This window comes from Nansenia antarctica, assembly GCF_963989245.1.
Source record: "Nansenia antarctica genome assembly, chromosome: 11".
NCBI lineage: Eukaryota > Metazoa > Chordata > Actinopteri > Argentiniformes > Microstomatidae > Nansenia > Nansenia antarctica.
The window spans coordinates 24,841,114-24,860,739 of record NC_137681.1 but is presented as its reverse complement, the minus strand read 5'-3'; the positions used below and the strand labels follow the sequence as shown (position 1 = coordinate 24,860,739).

Here is a 19,626-nt window from a genome sequence, read left to right as displayed (position 1 = left end):
AATATTAAAAAGATGGGTTTTTAGTCTCAACTTGAACATAATTTGCTAAGGTTGCATCCCTCGGCTAGATAGATAGACAACAAAAGAAAGTCACAATAGAAGGAAAAAAACACACAAAAAACTAAAGACGTGAAACATATGCAGCATAACCACTAATCTGACTTTGCTCTGCCAGTGTCATGTAGGTTAATAGCAGAGCCTGCTCATATACCTATAGGCTAGTTACAATCAACTATGGCATGTCCATTCCTGAACAACCCTGTTAATATAGAGGCGCAGATCATCCGCAGAGAGTTTTTTCCACCAGCTCCAAGAGTCTTCAGGGACAGAAGTAACCCACTGGCCTTTTCTGATGAGTACCTGTGGGAGAGGTACAGGTTCAGCAGGCCCAGCATAGTTGTATCTATGTAGTCTGCTGGAGCCACACATCAGGAGGTACACACACAGTAGCCAACCTTGACCACAGCTCAGTCTGTAGGCATTGGGCTGCGTTTCTTTGCATGTGGGTGTTACGAACCCAGATCTTGTGGCTCTACGTCTAGGGGGTGTAGGGGGAGCCGTAACATAAAGGGTGTAATATGTTGCCACTTGTAATGTGGGAGGGAAAAACGAAATAAAAGGCACAACACGAAAAACTAAAGTGCAATGATTTAATTAACAAATGGTGGTGAGGTACAAAAACACAAGCCATAGGACAACAGGCAGACTATGAGCGGTGTCAACCCAAGGAAACAAATGAATAAAGTTTGATCCTACCAGTGTACAATTCTACATAATGACAGCCGCTCCTTTGCCTACCGTATTTAACATAGATGAGCCTATGTGATGTAACGTATACCCAAGGGTATCTCACCTACGCCTGTTTCCTATGGTTAGTGTGTGACAATACAAATAGAAAATAAACTGTAGTCAATCGTAAATCAAATAAACAAACAACCAAGCTTAAACTACTAAATGGAAAATGGAAAGTACATACTAAATAACATAAATAACCTAAAGCTAAGAGTTGACAAACTAACAAACAAAACACAACCAAACAGTCAACTAACAATGGGAGACAAGGAGGAACATTTAAACAGACGGGCAGCCCTCTGATTGGAGGATGGGCAGCCTTCTGATTGGATGGGAATGGAATGATGAATGAGGGAACAGATTGGCCAATTGGACACCTGGATGGAGAATGAGAGGAAAACACAGAAGGGAAGGAAACACAACAAGGACACATGTGGACGTAACAGTGGGGCATTCTTGTACACTGTTGGAGATGCAGAAGGTCTTGCAAAGGCAACTGTATGCCGGGAAGTAAGAAGGGTGTACCTTGCTCTGAAACGTTACCTCACTGTGTTCGTAATTTCCCCTGGTCACCTGGAAAAGCGAAGAATCCAGCAGGAGTTTTATTCAATTGCAGGTATGTGATGTGTTCAAATAGATGTAAAGTAGCCTACAGGACAAGCGTCTGTATTAACTTGATCCTCTCCTCCAGGCTTCCCCAATGTTCTAGGTGCAATAGACTGTACCCATGTGCGTATCAAGGCCCCATCTGGACCTGTGGAGGCAGACTATGTAAATCAGAATTCTTTCCATAGTCTAAATATACAGGTAGGTCCATACACTGTCAGGCAGAATAGTAATAACTGCTTTTGGATCAAAAGTGCACATCTGTGCTAATAGATAAAATTATTTTTGATGTCAACACTGAGTTATGCGTAACAACTTATCTGCCAAGCAAAGTGTGCCACATCATTGAAGGTCACCCTCTATGCCGTCAGATGATCTGCGAAGCAAATTGCCTGATTTCCAACATTGAAGCCAAATGGCCTGGCTCTGTCCATGACTCACGAATCTTTCGAGCATCAATGTCAGAGGTTTGCACAAGGCAAGAGAATGTTATTACTTTCCAAGTTTCACTTAATGTATTTGAAGCTGAAGAATGTCATGCATATGTAACCAATACTTCTATTCTATAGGGCAGTTTAATGGGGTTCTGCTTGGGGACAGAGGCCATCCCAGCAACCGAAGCAGAGAGGGCCTTCCACCATGCCCACAACAAAACCAGGGCAAGAATTGAGATGTGCTTTGGGCAACTGAAGTCTAGATTTCAGTGTCTGAAAAGCCTCAGGGTCACCCCCGCCAGGGCCTGTGACTTCACAGTAGCCTGTGCAGTCTTGCACAACATTGCCGTCATACGCCGTGAGAGACTTCCCCCAATGTTGCCGGAGGAGCAATGGGAAGATGTCGCGCTAGGCTTTGAACCAACGGATGGAAGAACTGTGCGGAAACATTATAAAGACAGCTATTTCAGTTAATCTCTATTGTATTAATGGTCACCTTTGTTTGAGTTAACCCTTTTATTTAACAGCTTAGCATTTAAGACGAAAAAGCATGTCAAAGTTGTTTTGGAATTTGGAATTTATTTATTCATTCATTCAGTTGTTCCACGCTGTGAAGACAAAAAAAAGAAACATTACATTTCAGTCCAGATCATGACCATATGCTGTTTAAATGTATACGTACTTGCTTCTCCAACTGGCCTTGCAGTAACTCTATTTCAAGTTTCAATTTCTTCCTCCGCATTGCCTGTATTTTTATCTCTCCTGATAGATATTTGGCATACAGGGAACGGACAGACTGAAAGGGAAATTGTGTCAGAGTAGCAGACCATCTAGATGTAATAGCATAGCAATATGAGTAGTTACTTACGTCAGTCCTTGGTGTACTTGGTTGGTCCTGCAAAAAAGGTGTTGGGTTTTACATAATTTAAAGAATGCAGACACATCCAAAACGTTCCACATTAATGGTTTTACCTCCTCCAGCGCCCTAGACGTGCTGGGGCCATCTCCCTGCAAATACAAAACACTGCAGTTGAAGCAAAAGAAAGAATTGCATAAGATGCATGGTATTTTTGCTAAGCAAGGACGACTCACACATAGGTCAGGGTCTAGTTCTTCGGGAGGATCAACCAGTTGAATGATGCGTCTCTTCACTGAAAGATAAAGGCTCGTTAGTTTTGGCCATTGAGAGACTGATCTGTTGAGGGAGAGTAGTAGATAATACCTTGCACATATTGCGCCACGTTGCCTTGGGGAGGGACGTCTGATGAGGTCCCCCCCTCTATTGGCTCAACGAGCGGTCGGGCCCGGTTCTGCCCGAGGACTCGCTCCTCTGCAGGGGTGAAGTCCTGCGGTGGAGGTCCCCCACCAGTGGCAGCAGCGTCAGACACTTTTTTGGTAGCTAAAAAGGTACATCCAGATCAACAACTACTTGACCAAGGACATTTCACATTTCATTATAGGCTACTTACCACTCTGGAAAATGTTTTTATATTTCACTTTCACTTGCTGCCAGCTGCGTACCTCTCCACTGGGATGGCTCCTGTTGAGATGTAACAGAATAATGAATATAAGCCAGTAGAGGGCAGTAGAGAGCAGTAAGGGTTACTACATTTCACATTTACATGACATGTTTGCCATTAGCAGAAGCCTTCATCCGAAGTGACAAATACATTTCCCTAAATAAGTGAATCATCTATCCATCAGTAATCATGAGAAGAAGTAATCTATAGGCCTACCAAGACAGTCTATGGTCATTGGCAGTTACAATGCTAGAAGAACATCATTACTAGGTGAGAAAGGCTTCAAACACCTCACCCCATTTAGACTAATTGAGAGTAAATGCATTGTAGTTGTCAGTTGTGGTAAGTGCGTCTACACCATCATTTTAAACATACATCTGATATTATTGAGCCTGATAAGATCACAGTAGTGAATGTTCATTTATTACAAGATGACAATAAAACAATTCTTTCTATATCAATTCTTTCTATATCACTTACGCATTTAACCCATCAGCAATTCGTTGCCAAGCCATCTTCCTCGCTTCATTGACTACCGCAGTGCTGCCTTTGCGAGTGATGACTGGGAAGAAGTCGATTAACATGAACTGTTCCGCCTTGGGAAATGAACAGCCATTTGCTGTTGCCATTGTATCTTCATTTCGACAATCGGCTCTTCTGGGCACTTTATATCTGCGGGCACGCGCCCAAATCGAGTATTTCCAATGAGGGTTTGTGTGAACATTGATGACACAAGGCTGGTTCTCATTCGAGGAATCACTTGAGGCTTGAATCCCAATCACGAGTTGCCTGAACGAGGCTTTTCTTTTAATCGCGGATATACTAATCCAACGTCAAAACCTACATTGGCTCCTGGTCAAATACTACAGGATCCAATTCAAAATCCTACTCACCACTGACAAAGCCATCAACAATCTGGCCCCCTCCTACCTTGCCGACCTCTTATCTACCTTGAAGTAGATATTGCTTACGCAACTCACCAGCGGATGAAGGCCTCATGTCTATATTATATTTAATATTTAATTAATTAAATTATTATATTGACAGCAGTGGAAAATAAATCGCAAAATCAGTGCGCCGCCCGGGAATCGAACCCGGGTCGCAAGAATGGGAATCTTGCATGATACCACTACACCAGCGGCGCAGATGATAACCAACTGAAAGGGATGCATTCATAAACTTGCTATGGAAATCTAATCAGCACTCATGGAATGCTTCTTGTCCAATCAAATGACTTGATCACTTTAAGACGTTGAACCCAGTGTGCGCTCCGGCACTCTCAGAGCGAATTTACAAATGCAGCCCAGATGTCAGCAGCTACTTGGACAATCGACCGGTTATACCGCAGTGGTTTTGCAATCATTTCGGACTAAGAACCACCATAGAAATATGCAAAGACAGATTCAAATAAAACGTGAACTTTGAATCAGTTTAATATTTGTTTAATGTTTGACTATTTTATACACTGTCTGCATTACACATCCATGCCAGACTCCAATCATGATATAACATGTAGACTTATCTTGACATCTTATCACATGAGAGTAAAGTCGTAGTAGTAACATAAATGTATCTTGATAAATCTATATTTGTATATATAGAACCTATTGTATATATTTGTATATGTATTTACTTGTTTAAATCTTATTGTAATTCTTATATATATTTTTTAAAATGTTGTTTATCTTTGTTCTATGACCCTCGGATTGTATGGTTTATTCTTGTTTTATTATGTAGTTTATATTATTGCTATTGTGTGTTTTATTGATTACTATTGTTCTATTATTATTGTTATTCTGCGTGGATATGTTAAAGCACTTTGAGCTGCAACGTTTGCAGGAAAAGTGCTATACAAATAAAGGTTATTATAGTAGGCGTGTGTGTAATCACGTAAGGGTTTTACCTCGCTGCAGCTGCGTGTTGCATGGCAGCCAGCCGCACACAGGAGTTTTGGGAAACAGCGCGCAGGGAGGAAGGAGCCTTTTACCTACTTCTAAAAGACTTTAAAACACGACATTCAGATTCAACAAACCCCTCTGTGTTCAGTTCAAAGTAGGCCTCTCTATCGATACTTGAATTTAGATTTATTTATTTCAAGTTAAAAAAAAAATAAAAAAAAAATAAAAAGTTCGATTCGGAATGAAACATTGTGGACTGAGAATCGACTCTGCAAACGAGTTTCGTTGCAAAACGAAGGATGTGGATTTTAACACGTGTGGAAGTTGCCACTCCTGCATCTGTCAGTCCTGCATCTGCGCGGCCAGACTGTCCGGTTCAACCCAGTGGTTGACGCGCGCCGGAGACGCGTCGAAGCGGAGATTCCTCACCGGCATCCTGGTGCGGTGCCAAAGTGTCCACATTCTCCAGAACATCCGCAGCGTACTGCAAGTCACATCTGGAAAAGACTTCACCTACACCAGGTCAAGACCGAAACCAAGGTTACCAGAAGACATGACCACTTGGAGCTCGGGCCGAGCGCTCGACACGAAACTTCTGGGCATGGACGTGATTGAGACCTGGGATTGGTTCAGTCGCAGTCATCCCTGGACTAAATCTAATTACCTTCTGGGAGTTCTTTCACTTTGCGACACTGGACTTCTTCATATGCTTGGCAATTTAACGAGCGTGCTTCTGGTTAGAGCCAAACGAGGATTTCTCCAACATGGTAAAATAGGCCTACCTATGTTTCAAACCTGTTAGACTTACATTAGGCCTATTGGTGACACAACATATCCCTTATATTAAATTAAGTATATTGAAGTAGATTTCTCGTATCTCACTTAATTTCTATGATCTCTGATCTCTTTTATCAGGCCGAGATGATCGGGAGGACGATGATGATGATGAAGATGATGTCCCTTCTATCCCCGAGTCCATTTACTCCTTCAACTCCCAGGATCCTCACCCCCATCTGGACCTTCTCATCCAGGCCGGCTCGTGCTACGAGCCCGTAGATCTGCCAGATGACGCTGACAGCCGCGCCACCACAGATGGGCTGACACAGCTGGAGACGTGCCTGAATTCAGAGCACTGTAAGGGTCAATACCTGAACACAGGCTCACACACACACACACACACACACACACACACACACACACACACACACACAGATGCACACACACACACACACACACACACACACACACACACACACACTGTGGGAGAACCCTTTTGGGTTCCATAATGGGTTCTGATACCTGTGAGCCTATAAATGAGGACAGTGTACTAGTTGTATTTGAAAGGGTTTATTGAGAAACCCTCCTCTCCCTTGTATATGATCAGATTCTCTCTGACTCACCGTGGGTGTTTGTTATGTGTCCTGCTGTCATACACACTCAGCAAAGACCAACCAACCGGACGATGCCGCCGCCTGGGCTGGGACGGAGGTGTCGGGTCTGGGCAGTGTGTCGTGTATGGCGAAGGAGGAGGAGGAGGAGGAGGTGGAGAAGGAGGTGGAGAAGGAGGGTGAGAAGGACAGCGACTCAGACTCAGCGTGCTCAGAGGACCCTGCTCTCATGGTGGTCCCCAGGTCCTCCAGGTCCCTGTCTGGGGTCGGCCGCTACCGAGACTTTGTCCGTCGTCTCCCTGTTCATCTCGCCAAGACCATTTTAGGTGAGAGCCCCCCCCCCATCCACCAAGTTCGACCTCTACCCCCTAACAAACACCCCCCCTCCCCCCAATCATTTGAACATAATAATAATAATAATAATATTAATAACCTTTATTTGTATAGCACTTTTCCTGCAAACGTTGCAGCTCAAAGTGCTTCAATCATTATATAATCATAATAATTGAATTATTAATCTTGACTTGAAAATATTTGCAGAAAATATTATGCTGAAATGTATTGAAAATATTATGCATCCCTAATGTAAACTGGCAGTGCATTCCACAATTTGGGTGCATAAAATGAGAATGCACCCTCACCAAATCTCTTCTTTTGTACAGAAAGCCAGCGTCAGAAGACTTACGCTATGTTGTTTTGTGCTACATGAGACTACTAGCCCCAGATCGGGCATTGCTCCCCATCGACAATTCCCCAGTTGGCAGTCATTTTGAAAGTCAATCATATTGTAGATTCAGTGTCCGTGGTGGTGTGAAACTTGTGTGCACCTGAAGTGACCCCTCGGCCCTCCTGCCAGCTGATATCCACTGGGCTCTGTCTGTTGAAGGACAGCAGGGTACTGTACTCTGCTCTGTCACTCTTTGTTCATACTGAAGCACCTGTTGACATTTCTATGAACCGGCCCCATAAAGACACAGAGAGAGAGCAGAGCTACGGTGCCATGGCGATGACTTTACAACACACAAGGATTGCCCTTCTAAATCCCTTTGTGTCATCACTCCCCCTGCCACGAGCTGGTCTCCCTAGGATATCGGAAAACAAAATCAACAAACCTCTGCCCAGCAACCAGGGAAAGAACACACATGTCATTATGTAGCCTATGTGTCTTTGAAAGATATCACAGTGATTGCATTATGATAATCCAATTCCCATAATATTAATAATAATACATAAACCATACAATCCAAGGGGCATAGAACAAAGATAGACAAAATAATTAAATAATATAAGAAATACTATAAGATTTAAACAAGTAAATACATATACAAATATATACAATATATACAAATATATAGATTCATCCATAGGCATCCAATACTGGAATCACTCGATTCTTACTCAATTAATATTTTTCTGAAGATCATGACATAGAAGAGAGAGAGAGAGAGTGAGAGAGATACTTTCTACAGCTACAACGCTTGCAGGAAAAGTGCTATACAAATAAAGGTTATTATTATTATTATTATTACAATATCTTTCAACATTTGAACCACTACCCCGGAACTATGTAACATCTTGTAGCATGTCATTGTGACATCACCTAGGTTTCCGTGGTGCAATAATAGAACAATAATCTCATTCTAATTTATATCATAACATAACATTATGTTCAAGTAATCCTCCTCCAATGAACCTCAGTTCTAGATAATAATAATAATAACCTGTATTTGTATAGATATGTGTGATGATGTGACCGTGGGGAACTTGACACAAGAGCAGTGTCCTTTAGGTCTTCTAGACGCAGCCTCTTTACGGAACTGCCAGCACGTATCCCTCCACTGGCGCTACCTGGCCAAGGACACCCAGGAAGACTTTAATGCCAAAAAGATGATGGAGAACCAAGCTCTGATGATGCAGGTATGGGAACTATTTTCTTTATGTTTAAATCCTTTAGATGTGAGATTAATTATTTAATACTGACACATCCATTGATGGAGCCATTGAAACAGAAGCTCATGCTCGACATAGTAGTGGGGGTACAATGACATTAGCCATGATCTCTTTATTCAGCTGTCTAGCCAAAATGGGAATTTAAACGGTTGTGATGAGAACAATTAAATGTTGGGAAATTCTATTGGGTAAAAATAATGTATGTGTGTAGCTGCCTATGCAAAAGCCTGCCATCTTATTCTGCAACATGTGTCTTTATAAATAGGCCTACCTAGATGTATTTTTATATATTATATATATTTATATATTTTTATAGCTATATATATATATTAGCTGCAGTTTGCAGGATTTGCAACGTTTGCAACGTTTGCAGGAAAAGTTATTATTATTATCATTATTATATTGTATTTGTTTTTTGTTTTTGCATACAGTGTACATGTGCTTCTATTATGTATTATATTCTATATATTGATACAATTTGCGCATAGATTATGTATTGTATTTATAGTATAGTGTCTCAAAACTGTTTCTGACCATTCCACAATGTCATTTTTAAAATCTATGTTTTCTTTGTTCAATTGCAAACTAGAATGCAATTCATACTTTGATTAGAAGTGGCTCAAGATGTTCGGGGAATCTTACATTAGACCTATCCTCTCGATGTCCCGTAGCATCATGTCAGTTGAATGCTGTTCTAGTTCAGCTGATAAACCCCTGTGACTGTCTCCTGTCAGAGCAACACTACTGGGGTCAGTTCTGTCTACGCCAAGCTCCGCCAGGTCCTAGTGCCCCTCAGAGACGCCGAGAAGCACATGTACCATGGAGACATCTTCTCCAAAGTCTGCAGGGTAAACAAATCTCATCAAATTGTCTCCATCTTATCATGTCCAAGTTAGATACACGTGCTCAACATGTCCGACATCCATTCAACCGACCCTGGGGATGTTAGGCCTACCTATTATCCTGATAATTCAATCACTTCCCATCCCAGAACACTAAGGGATTATCATAAGAAATGGAATATAGTCCCCACATGCATAAGGATCTCTATGGGCGTGACCCTCTGACTGATCTATGGTGTGTTGTCCTGTTGTCCCTTCAGGAGAGGGGCTTGGATGCCGTGTATGCGGGCGTCAGGACCAGAGCTGTGCAGATGGAGGAGCGCAACGTCTACTGTGGCGTCTACAACGTCCTGGTGCTCCTGGAGAAGTGGGTGTTTTCCTTTGTGACAGTTACATTTACATTGACATTTTTGGCATTTAGCAGGCGCCTTATTCCAAAGCGACTTACAATCGATACATTTGACTAAGTAAGTTAATCATCAATTCACCGGTCATAGCAGGGCCATCGGCAGTCGTCGTGATAGAAGAAGAAAGATGTTTTTTGTTTTTTTTAATAGACACCGGAGAAACAGTACAAGGGGGCAGTAGAAATCTTAGGAGATAATATAGTAGAGGGGGAAGCAGGTGTCTTTGGAGACACAGTGCTGGGGGGTAGTAGATGTCTCAGGAGGGGGGTAGTAGATGTCTCAGGAGGGGGGTAGTAGATGTCTCAGGAGGGGGGTAGTAGATGTCTCAGGAGGGGGGTAGTAGATGTCTCAGGAGGGGGGTAGTAGATGTCTCAGGAGGGGGGTAGTAGATGTCTCAGGAGGGGGGTAGTAGATGTCTCAGGAGGTTACAGTTGTAACAGTTACACTTGTTGTGTAGCGGAGTTGGTTTGGGAACACTCTCCTCTACGAATGAACTGAACCGAGACCTGAACACTTGCATTAGCTTAACGGGCTATGCTAGGTGTTTGTTGAGCGAGAGACTTTGGATTTGTTGTTGTTACACTTGCGGGGAGAGGCACTTGAGTATCAAGCGGTAACTCAAGAGTAAATTAGTAAATGAGTAATCAAGCTGATTTATTCATGACATGGCTATTGTATCCTGGAGTTGGCTAACCTTGGCCTTGAGTCTGGCTTTAAACAAGCAGTGTGAACACTCTCCCGTTACAATGACATCACATCTGATGTGTCTGTCTGGGGTGTGTGTGTGTGTGTGTGTGTGTGTGTGTGCCTGTGCGTGCGTTCATGCCTGCGTGCGCGTATATGTGTGTGTGTGACTGTGTGTGTATGTGTGTGTGTGTATGTGCCTGCCTGTGCGTATGTGTGTGTGTGCATATGTGCCTGTGTGTGTACTGTGTACATATGTGTGTGTGTGTGCATATGTGTGCATGTGTCTGTGCATATGCGTGCGTGCGTGCCTGTGTGCGCCTGTGTGTGTGCATATGTGTGTGTGTGTGTGTGTGTTGACAGGGAGGACCCTCACCGGGTAGCGCACTACAGCGGAGGGCCGCTGGTGGCGGTGGGCTCCAAGGACCGCGTGGTGCGTCTGCGTGACCTGGTGACCCTGAAGGAGGCGGGCCCCGCCATCAAGGGCCACGCGGGCAGCATCAGGGCCTTGCTCCTGTGTGAGGACAGAGGGTTGGTCATCAGCGCCAGCTACGACCTCAGCATCAGGTAACGAGAGGAGGAGGAGGAGGAGGAGGAGGAGGAGGAGGCGGAGGAGGAGGGGGGAGGAGGAGGAGGAGGAGGAGGAGGAGGAGGAGGGGGGAGGAGGAGGCGGAGGAGGGAGGAGAGAGGAGGAGAGTATTTAAAAATGTGTAATCTGGATCAGAACGATCTGGATTCCTATTTTGCTATCCAGGATCAGATCTATCTGGCAAATTGTGAGTAGTATCAGGGAAATCAGGCCCTTGAGCTTGTTCGGTTCAGGTGATCCTATTGATTATTTAACAATGTCTGATTTCCTATTTCCAGTCCGATATTCATGTCATCCCTCCATTTCATGCAACACATAGATGTTTAGATGACATCATTACAATGGTTATGACTAATGACACTAATGACATGGTACATGTATGTTTTTGGATGACCCAACAACGATATGCAGGTGTTGGAACCTGAAGTCAGGGGCGTGCGTCATGCTGTTCCGTGGCCACCAGGGGACCATCAGCTGCCTGGACCTGCATGGCAACATGCTAGTCTCAGGGGCCAAAGACTGCAAGGTCAAAGGTCAGCTAGCTTTCCTCAACCGGTTCGATGCCCTCAGTCGAGTAGCCTAAATATTGTAACGAACTCTGAAGTGGATATTTGATATTTTTTCCATAACCAGTTTTTTGTGTGTGTTTTATGTATTGTGTATGTGGTCCTCTGTGGCTCAGTTTGGTAGAGCATGGTGCTAACAGTGCTTAGGTTGTGGGTTCGATTCCCACTGGGACCATATATATACTGGAGAAAAAATGGAAGCACTCACTTGTAAACTCGATGTAAGTCGCTTTGGATAAAAGCATCAGCTAAATGGCGTATGTATCGTTTATGAAGTGTGGAACCTGCAGACGGGCAAGTGCTACGATAAGCTGAAGTTTAAGCACCACAACCCCATCCTGTGTGTGAAGATCGACAGCGCCCTGGTGGTCAGTGGCTGTGCCAAGGGCGTGGTCAAGATGTGGAGCATAGAGACCGCATCACTCCTCAAGGTGAGATTCTGGGAGTTTCTGCCCTCCGCTGAAAAATATAGTTCCTCCAAGACTTGTCCAAGGGGAAATGTGACACACAAATCGCCTGTCTGTTTCGGTTCTCTGTCCTCCCTCCGGAGACCTCTTCATCCCCTCTACCCCCCTCTACAGGTTCTCTACTGTAAATGCATTTTAATTTAAAAAAAAAGAAGAAAAAAATGATTCTTCTAGCATTATGACAGCCAATGAGATTACTTTTTCCTGCTATGACTGATGGATAGATGATTCACTTACTTAGACAGATGTATTTGTTTTAAGTTGCTTTGGGTAAAGGCGTCTAAAATGTGAATGTGAATGTGAATGTGAATGTGAATGTGAATGTGAATGTGAATGTGAATGTGAATGTGAATGTGAATGTGAACGCGAACGTGAATGTGAATGTCCTCCTCCCAGATGATGAACGCCCACCAGGGCCAGGTGAGGTGTCTGTTCCTGGACTGCTGGCACATCCTGTCCGGGGGCGCTGACGGGCAGGTGTTGGCCTGGAGCACCAACTGTGACGTCAAGAAGTCTCTGGTGACATATCGCCACCCCAGGTACGTTAGTCAGCGCAGCTCAGGGTAGACCAGCTGAAACTCCACCACATGTACAACATCATTCACTGTACTGCCCCCCGGATACCTAGGCTCACAGATAGTCACGGTCCACACTCAGCACAGTCACAGCACCAGGGCGAGTGTGCGTTCCTGTAGCTTTCTTTTATTCTTATTCTTTTATTTTTTTATTCTTAGACTACTTTTATTCTTTTTTAAGATAGGAAAGCCTATTCTTTTAGCCTACTTTTATTCCTATTCTTTTATTCTTTTATTCTTAGCCTACTTGTATTCTTTTTATTTTTCATAGAAGTTCCTAATCCCTTTGTTTGGGGCGGGGGGGGGGGGGTAATGGTTATTTAATGATTGTTTGATGTTATTGTTGTCTTGTATGTTAATGGGACCATAAGGACCATGTTGGAAATAAGTGTTCACACTTTCACATGTCATCCCTTGGATTACTGTTTTTACTCGACCCATGAATACACTCAATCAATCAGGAGTAGGAGTGGGGCCAGGACCGTGACAGGCCCATGATAGGCAGCATACTGGGTTAGAATCGTGGCTTTTTGACAATTGAGTTAAAAAATCACACAACATCATCAACAGCACATAATTATAAGTGTTATTGTATCTTTTTTAGGAAGCCTTTTTATAACTTGTCGAGGGACTACGGATGAAAAATTTTGGCTAAATCTGCCGTATTTACATTTTTTATGTTGATTAATATGCATTGTCCCATTACAAATGAACTAAACTTAAACTTATAACGCACATGAACAGCACAATAATGAACACAATAGTCACACACAGTCATGAACAACAACATGCCACAAAGCCAAACAAGTCAGGCAGAATACCAAAGTCAAATACCGTATGTTGTGACAGATGAACATGCAAAATAGTGGAACAGTAGTATAGTTTTTTTTATTGTTTATATGTTTATTGTGTAACCGGTTCACATTGAGGTGTTACTCTCCCTGTGGTGGTCTAGGGAGGTCCTGACTCTGGTCTTCCTCTTCCTGCGTGTCATCACTGGCTGTGGGGACGGAAACATCCGGATCTTCAGCTTCCTGTCTGGGGACTGCCTGAGGGTGATCAGGGCTGGTGGTCAACACAGCCCAGTGCTGTCCCTGCACACACACCACAACAAGTCAGTTACATACACACACACACACACACACACACACACACACACAGCCCAGTGCTGTCTCTGCACACACACCACAACAAGTCAGTTACACACACACACACACACACACACACACACACACACACACAGGCCTGTGCTGTCCCTGCACACACACCACAACAAGTCAGTTAATGCCTCCCTAACGCCTGCATTCACACACACACACACACACACACACACACACATTCACATGCACCCATGCACGTACACACACACACACACATACGCACGCACTCACACACTTTTCCTAGATATGTGTGTTCTACCACCCAGTATCCTTACATTTTCAGGATAAGTTAGCATAAAGCTATTTTGCAGTTTTTCTGTGTAGGAGGCAGGTAGGTGAAATAGACACGGCTGTTCTAGTACTAAACTCCCTCCTAACCCCCCCCCCCCCCCCCACCCCCCTTCTCTCAGCATGGTAGTGAACACGTGCTCCAGTGTGCTGCTGTTCCAGTTCGCCAGGGTGAGCTGGGACTACTCCGTGTCCGCTGAGAGGGAGTCGTTGGCGGAGCGCCGCGAGCGCGAGGTGAAGAAGGAAGGGAAGTCGGCGCTGTCCCACCACGCACGCCCACTAACGACCCCCAGCATGAGACGAGCACAGGGTGAGGGGTGAGGGGTGAGGGGTGAGGGGTGAGGGGGGGCGGGGTCTGGGCTCTGTGGGGCGGCTGTGGCTCAGGAGGTAGAGACGGCGTCTAATGATCGCATGGTCGGCGGTTCGACGGTTCGATCCCCGGCTGGCCACATGTCAAGGTGTCCTTGGGCAAGACACTGAACCCCAAATTGCTCCCAGTGAGCGGACCAGAGCCTTGCATGGTAGCTTGCCGCCATTGGTGTGTGAATGTGTGTGTGAACGGGTGTTGGAGCCAAAGAGCTTTGTATTGTTATTTATGAAAAACCTTTTTTGAAAGTGGTACTTTGGCCCATCAATCTATAAGATCTGTAAGACTTTTATTTTGAAAATGGGTCTCGCCCAGGGTTCGAGTTATAAGCTGATCTCTGTGGGGGTCTCCAAAATAACAGTGCGAAATGTTCTCATGCACGCGCGAATCATGCCCACACAGCGATGGGACTTACAAGTTTTAATTAGCTATAGGCAGTAGCGGATTAAGGTGGTCAGTGGCCCTAGGCTACTCCTTTGTGTGAGGACCCCCCGCCCCCATACACAAGCCTCCCCCCTCCCCAAAATATACAACTCACGAGCACCCTGCACACACACCACTCATAATGCTTTACCATAAAACACTTAAACACTTTAATAACACAATAACACAACAGTGTTAATAATGCAAAGAATTAAAAAAAAAGTTCAGTGCATTCAGTTCTGTCTCTATTGCTCTCCTCTCCCGTTGTCTCTCTGTTACTGTCCTGTTGTCCGTCTCTCTGTTGCTCCCCTCAGCTCTAAATGACAGAAATGAATTAGCTAATTAGTTGGCATGTAAACATATAGTTAGGGTTGGGTACAGTTTGGGTTTTATTCGATACCGGTGACAAATCGATACTTTAAAAACGGTACTGGTACCGAAACATCATCCTCATCCTCATCCTCCTCCTCAAATACCAACATATCCTGACGCTACAGCTGCAGGCTACTCATTTCACCACATCAACAGCCCCACATGAAACAACAGCTATAAAAGCGATAGTCACACATGTATCTCGGCCAATAATTGTGTTATTTTTGCTATACAGAAGGAGCGAAAAATACATGTACACTAGGTTAGTAAAAAGTAAAAGCCACCTTACCTTTACGGAGACAAGATAGATCTGTTTGGTCTGTTTTCAGTAGGCTGCGGTCGCGGTCCTGGAACCCATGATGCTGACGTCCGATGTCTTTTCTTTATCCAAGATTGGATGAACGGGAGAGGGTCAAAAAATGGCCTTTTTTTGGGCGGCATGGTAGCTACTGTATGTATATACTCCTGTATAGCTAATGAATGAATGTTTGCTTCTCAATAATAGGCTAGGTGCACGATCTCACTACTTCCTGAAAGGCAACTGGTATATGAACATATCCTGTCTCACTCTATTGGTTTAATTGATTAATCAGCTGTGCACTGTGTGTTCCAACGGTTTACCGCACAGCTGATTAATCAACCTTTAGCTGTTGCACAATATTCTACTGCGCCCCATGGTGTCTTGGTGGTGAAGTGCAGGCAGTCAAAGGCCTACTGTCATTCACAGGAGATTAATGGTGCGCGTAGCTCTTTTGGAAAACGTGTTTATTTTACAATATTTATAATATAAATTAAATAATATTCATTACATTGACATTTTGATCAAATAATAGTTGTGGTAATGTATTATTAGCGACCCCCACAGATTTTTGATTTTACTGCCTTCATGGGAGCTCAGAGAGTCTCAGACCATCTCTATGGGAGCTCAGCTCCCATTGGCTCCCACATAACTCGAACCCTGGTCTCGCCCAATCTCAGGATAAAAGGAAGTTATTTCTTCTTGCTTGAGTTTGATGAGTCCTGACACGTGAGGGTGCGACACAGTTTTTCAACCACCACATTAGAGCACATCAGAGAAGATTTCTTGTTACATATTTTTGTTTGATCTAACATACAAAATATATTTAGTTATATTTCATTTCAGAGAACTTGATATTTTATATAACTTTGCTACTGAGCTCAGATTGAGGATAGGCCCGACCCAGAATAGACACACATACAAACAAACATTGACACGCGTACATACCACACCACACCAACATATGAATTTTGTTTGTTACTTTGAATATAACTATATTTTAAGTCGACTTTAATTCATGGAAAGATCCAAAGTTTTGGTTGCAGACGGATTAACGAGAAACAACAGGTGCGTTGGAACCAACACCCACTCATGCAGGACGATGGTTCATTTGTTAGACATGATAGCCAGTGAGAGGCCGTTGTAAAAGCGTTTTGGAATAAGGTGCTATATAAAAGTCAGTCCATTTACCATGTTACCGTGCGTCCTCTCCACAGCCGCCCAGCAGCAGCGGTCCCTGAGGCCGGCCACGTGGAGCGAGTTGCAGAACCACCGGAGGAGCGAGGCCTACACAGACCTGCAGCCCCAGCTCATCGCCAAGCCCCCCTCGGCCCGCTCTCCCGGGGGGCCTGCAGCCAGACACAGCCGGGACCAGGACCTGGACCAGGACCAGGACTCCCACAGCAGCACCACCCGCCCCAGCTCAGGTACCACCGCTGGCTGGACCAGGGTCTGCTCGTGTGACGGACGTGGTTGTGCTGTTTGTACTGGAAAGTTGGAGTGTCAGTTAGAGTGTCAGTTAGTGTCAGTTGCTGTCAGTTAGTGTCAGTTGGAGTGTCAGTTAGTGTCAGTTGGAGTGTCAGTTAGAGTGTCAGTTGGAGTGTCAGTTGCTGTCAGTTGGAGTGTCAGTTGGAGTGTCAGTTGGAGTGTCAGTTGGCGTGTCAGTTGGAGTGTCAGTTGGAGTGTCAATTGATGTCAGTTGGAGTGTCAGTTAGAGTGTCAGTTAGAGTGTCAATTGATGTCAGTTGGAGTGTCAGTTGGAGTGTCAGTTGGAGTGTCAGTTGGAGTGTCAGTTGGAGTGTCAGTTGGAGTGTCAGTTGGAGTGTCAATTGATGTCAGTTGGAGTGTCAGTTAGAGTGTCAGTTAGAGTGTCAGTTAGAGTGTCAGTTGGTGTCAGTTGGAGTGTCAGTTGGAGTGTCAGTTGGTGTCAGTTGGAGTGTCAGTTGGAGTGTCAGTTGGTGTCAGTTGGAGTGTCAGTTGCTGTCAGTTGGAGTGTCAGTTAGAGTGTCAGTTGGTGTCAGTTGGAGTGTCCGTTGGCGTGTCAGTTGGTGTCAGTTGGAGTGTCAGTTGGAGTGTCCGTTGGCGTGTCAGTTGGTGTCAGTTGGAGTGTCAGTTGGTGTCAGTTGGTGTCAGTTAGAGTGTCAGTTGGAGTGTCAGTTGGAGTGTCAGTTAGAGTGTCAGTTAGTGTCAGTTGGAGTGTCAGTTGGAGTGTCAGTTAGAGTGTCAGTTGGTGTCAGTTGGAGTGTCAGTTGGAGTGTCAGTTGGTGTCAGTTGGAGTGCTGATATTTTTAATTTTTGCCCAGGATAATAAGATACTATTACTACTTTGAAGTGGTAAAAACCAAACACAAAAAATTATAAAAATAGAAAGATTTACACCATTGTTGAAGTGGTAAGAGGAAACACAACGAATTCTGTTAACCCTTGACTGACCTGACTCATGCGTGCGTTTGATAGTATGTGAACGTATCCTCTTCCTTCCTTGTTCAACTCTTCTCCCATTCCCAGCGAGAGGCTCCTACACTTCCACCCCCAAGTGGGTTCTGACCCGCAGTGAGAGAGCCGTGAGGGACCGCGTGAAGAAGAGGGGTCCGCATCACCCTGTCACCCCCGACCACATCCTCCTGAAGGTGAACGCGGCCCAGCAGCCCCAGCGCAGCGACCTGGCCGGCGCCAACATGGAGCTCAATGCCAGGGTGAGAGACACTTGGGGGTCCTCCAGACCCTCCCTCCACATCCGCTCCGCCGTCCCCCCCTCCCCCACCCCCTCCCCCCCCGCTCTGGCGCGCCCCCACCTCACCGGGCATGCTTACAGCCAGCTCCCGCCCCGCCGCCGCCCGGCCTCCGCCCCTGCCCCCGTGATCAAGCGCCTGCAGACCTCCTGCGGCTCTGGGGGGACGATGGCGGCGGCGGTGGGGACGAGGACGAGGACGCGCAAGGTCGGCGCCTTCACCACCACGGCCGCCACGGACGTGCGCTGCCCCCCCCCCGAGCGCATGCTCCTGAAGCCGCAGCCGACGCAGACGCGCAGACGCCCCGGGCTCCACGTGGACTTCGACCTGCCCCCCACGCTGCCCGAGGCAGCCGCCGCCCAGCATGACCCCCTGGACCCCTGGAGGGAGCGGGGGCTCTTCAGCCTGCTCACGGACACCCAGCTGGAGGAGTACGCCAGGAGGGCGCAGGCCAGCCAGGGCCAGCAGGGGGCAGTGTCCGCCGCCGCCCATGACCAGGAGAGGAAGAGGAGGAGGATGGTGTGGAGGATGAAGGTCAAGGGGGTGTCGCGTGTCGCTACGGACGACACCAAAGTGGACCAGGTGTACGCACCCGAACTGGGACACAACGTCTATATCTGATATCTGAGACACACACACACACACACACACACACACACACACAGTAACACAACACACACGTAGACGCAGCTTTTTGATCACTCTGGCTGTGGGGTGACTCATCACTTAGTTGGCTGAACCTGGGCCCAGAATGCAACAGTTATTTTTGAAGAAAAGTCATTACTATATGTGACACGTTCTAGTGAGTGAGCTGCGAGTGAGTTGCGTGCTGTCGCTGCGATGTTCTCCGCACAGGATAGGCGGTTGTCCAAGATCACTCCAAGGGTTACAGTCGAGTTCTCCACTGTGATGGAGAAGTCTTGGAGAGGGCAGGCTGGGATGAAGAGTAGCTCAGTCTTGTTAAGGTTGAGTTTGAGATGGTGGGCTGACATCCATGTAGAGATGTCAGCGAGACATGCAGAGACACGTGTTGCCACATGTAGGTCAGAGCGTAGCGTAACAGCACTGCGTAGCTGTGGTAAAAGAACCCATGTGAGGAGATTACCGAGCCAAGAAACTTGGTACAGAGGGAGAACAGTAGAGACGTTTCTTTCGAAAAATGTGAATACATTTCCTTGTTATTGAAAGTTTCATTGAAAATGAGTTCCGTGTTTCAAAAGAAAAGTCTGAACATTTTGATTGGTTGCCGACAAAAGAGGACCAAAAGT

The 19,626-nt window shown here is 45.5% G+C and overlaps 1 protein-coding gene across 1 annotated transcript; it reads left to right on the top strand.

Annotated features, from left to right (window-relative positions):
• Window positions 1-5,491: 5,491 nt before the first annotated feature.
• On the top strand, window positions 5,492-18,979 carry fbxw10 (F-box and WD repeat domain containing 10; the record flags this gene model as incomplete). Its single annotated transcript, XM_080542511.1, has 15 exons — window positions 5,492-6,017; window positions 6,166-6,384; window positions 6,692-6,754; window positions 6,797-6,964; window positions 8,428-8,555; window positions 9,323-9,436; window positions 9,691-9,797; window positions 10,885-11,088; window positions 11,522-11,643; window positions 11,953-12,107; window positions 12,540-12,682; window positions 13,674-13,832; window positions 14,289-14,476; window positions 16,844-17,053; window positions 18,135-18,979. 15 exons carry the CDS (start codon window positions 5,492-5,494, stop codon window positions 18,977-18,979), a joined length of 3,351 nt encoding a protein of 1,116 aa, XP_080398637.1.
• Between the last annotated feature and the right edge of the window lie 647 nt (window positions 18,980-19,626).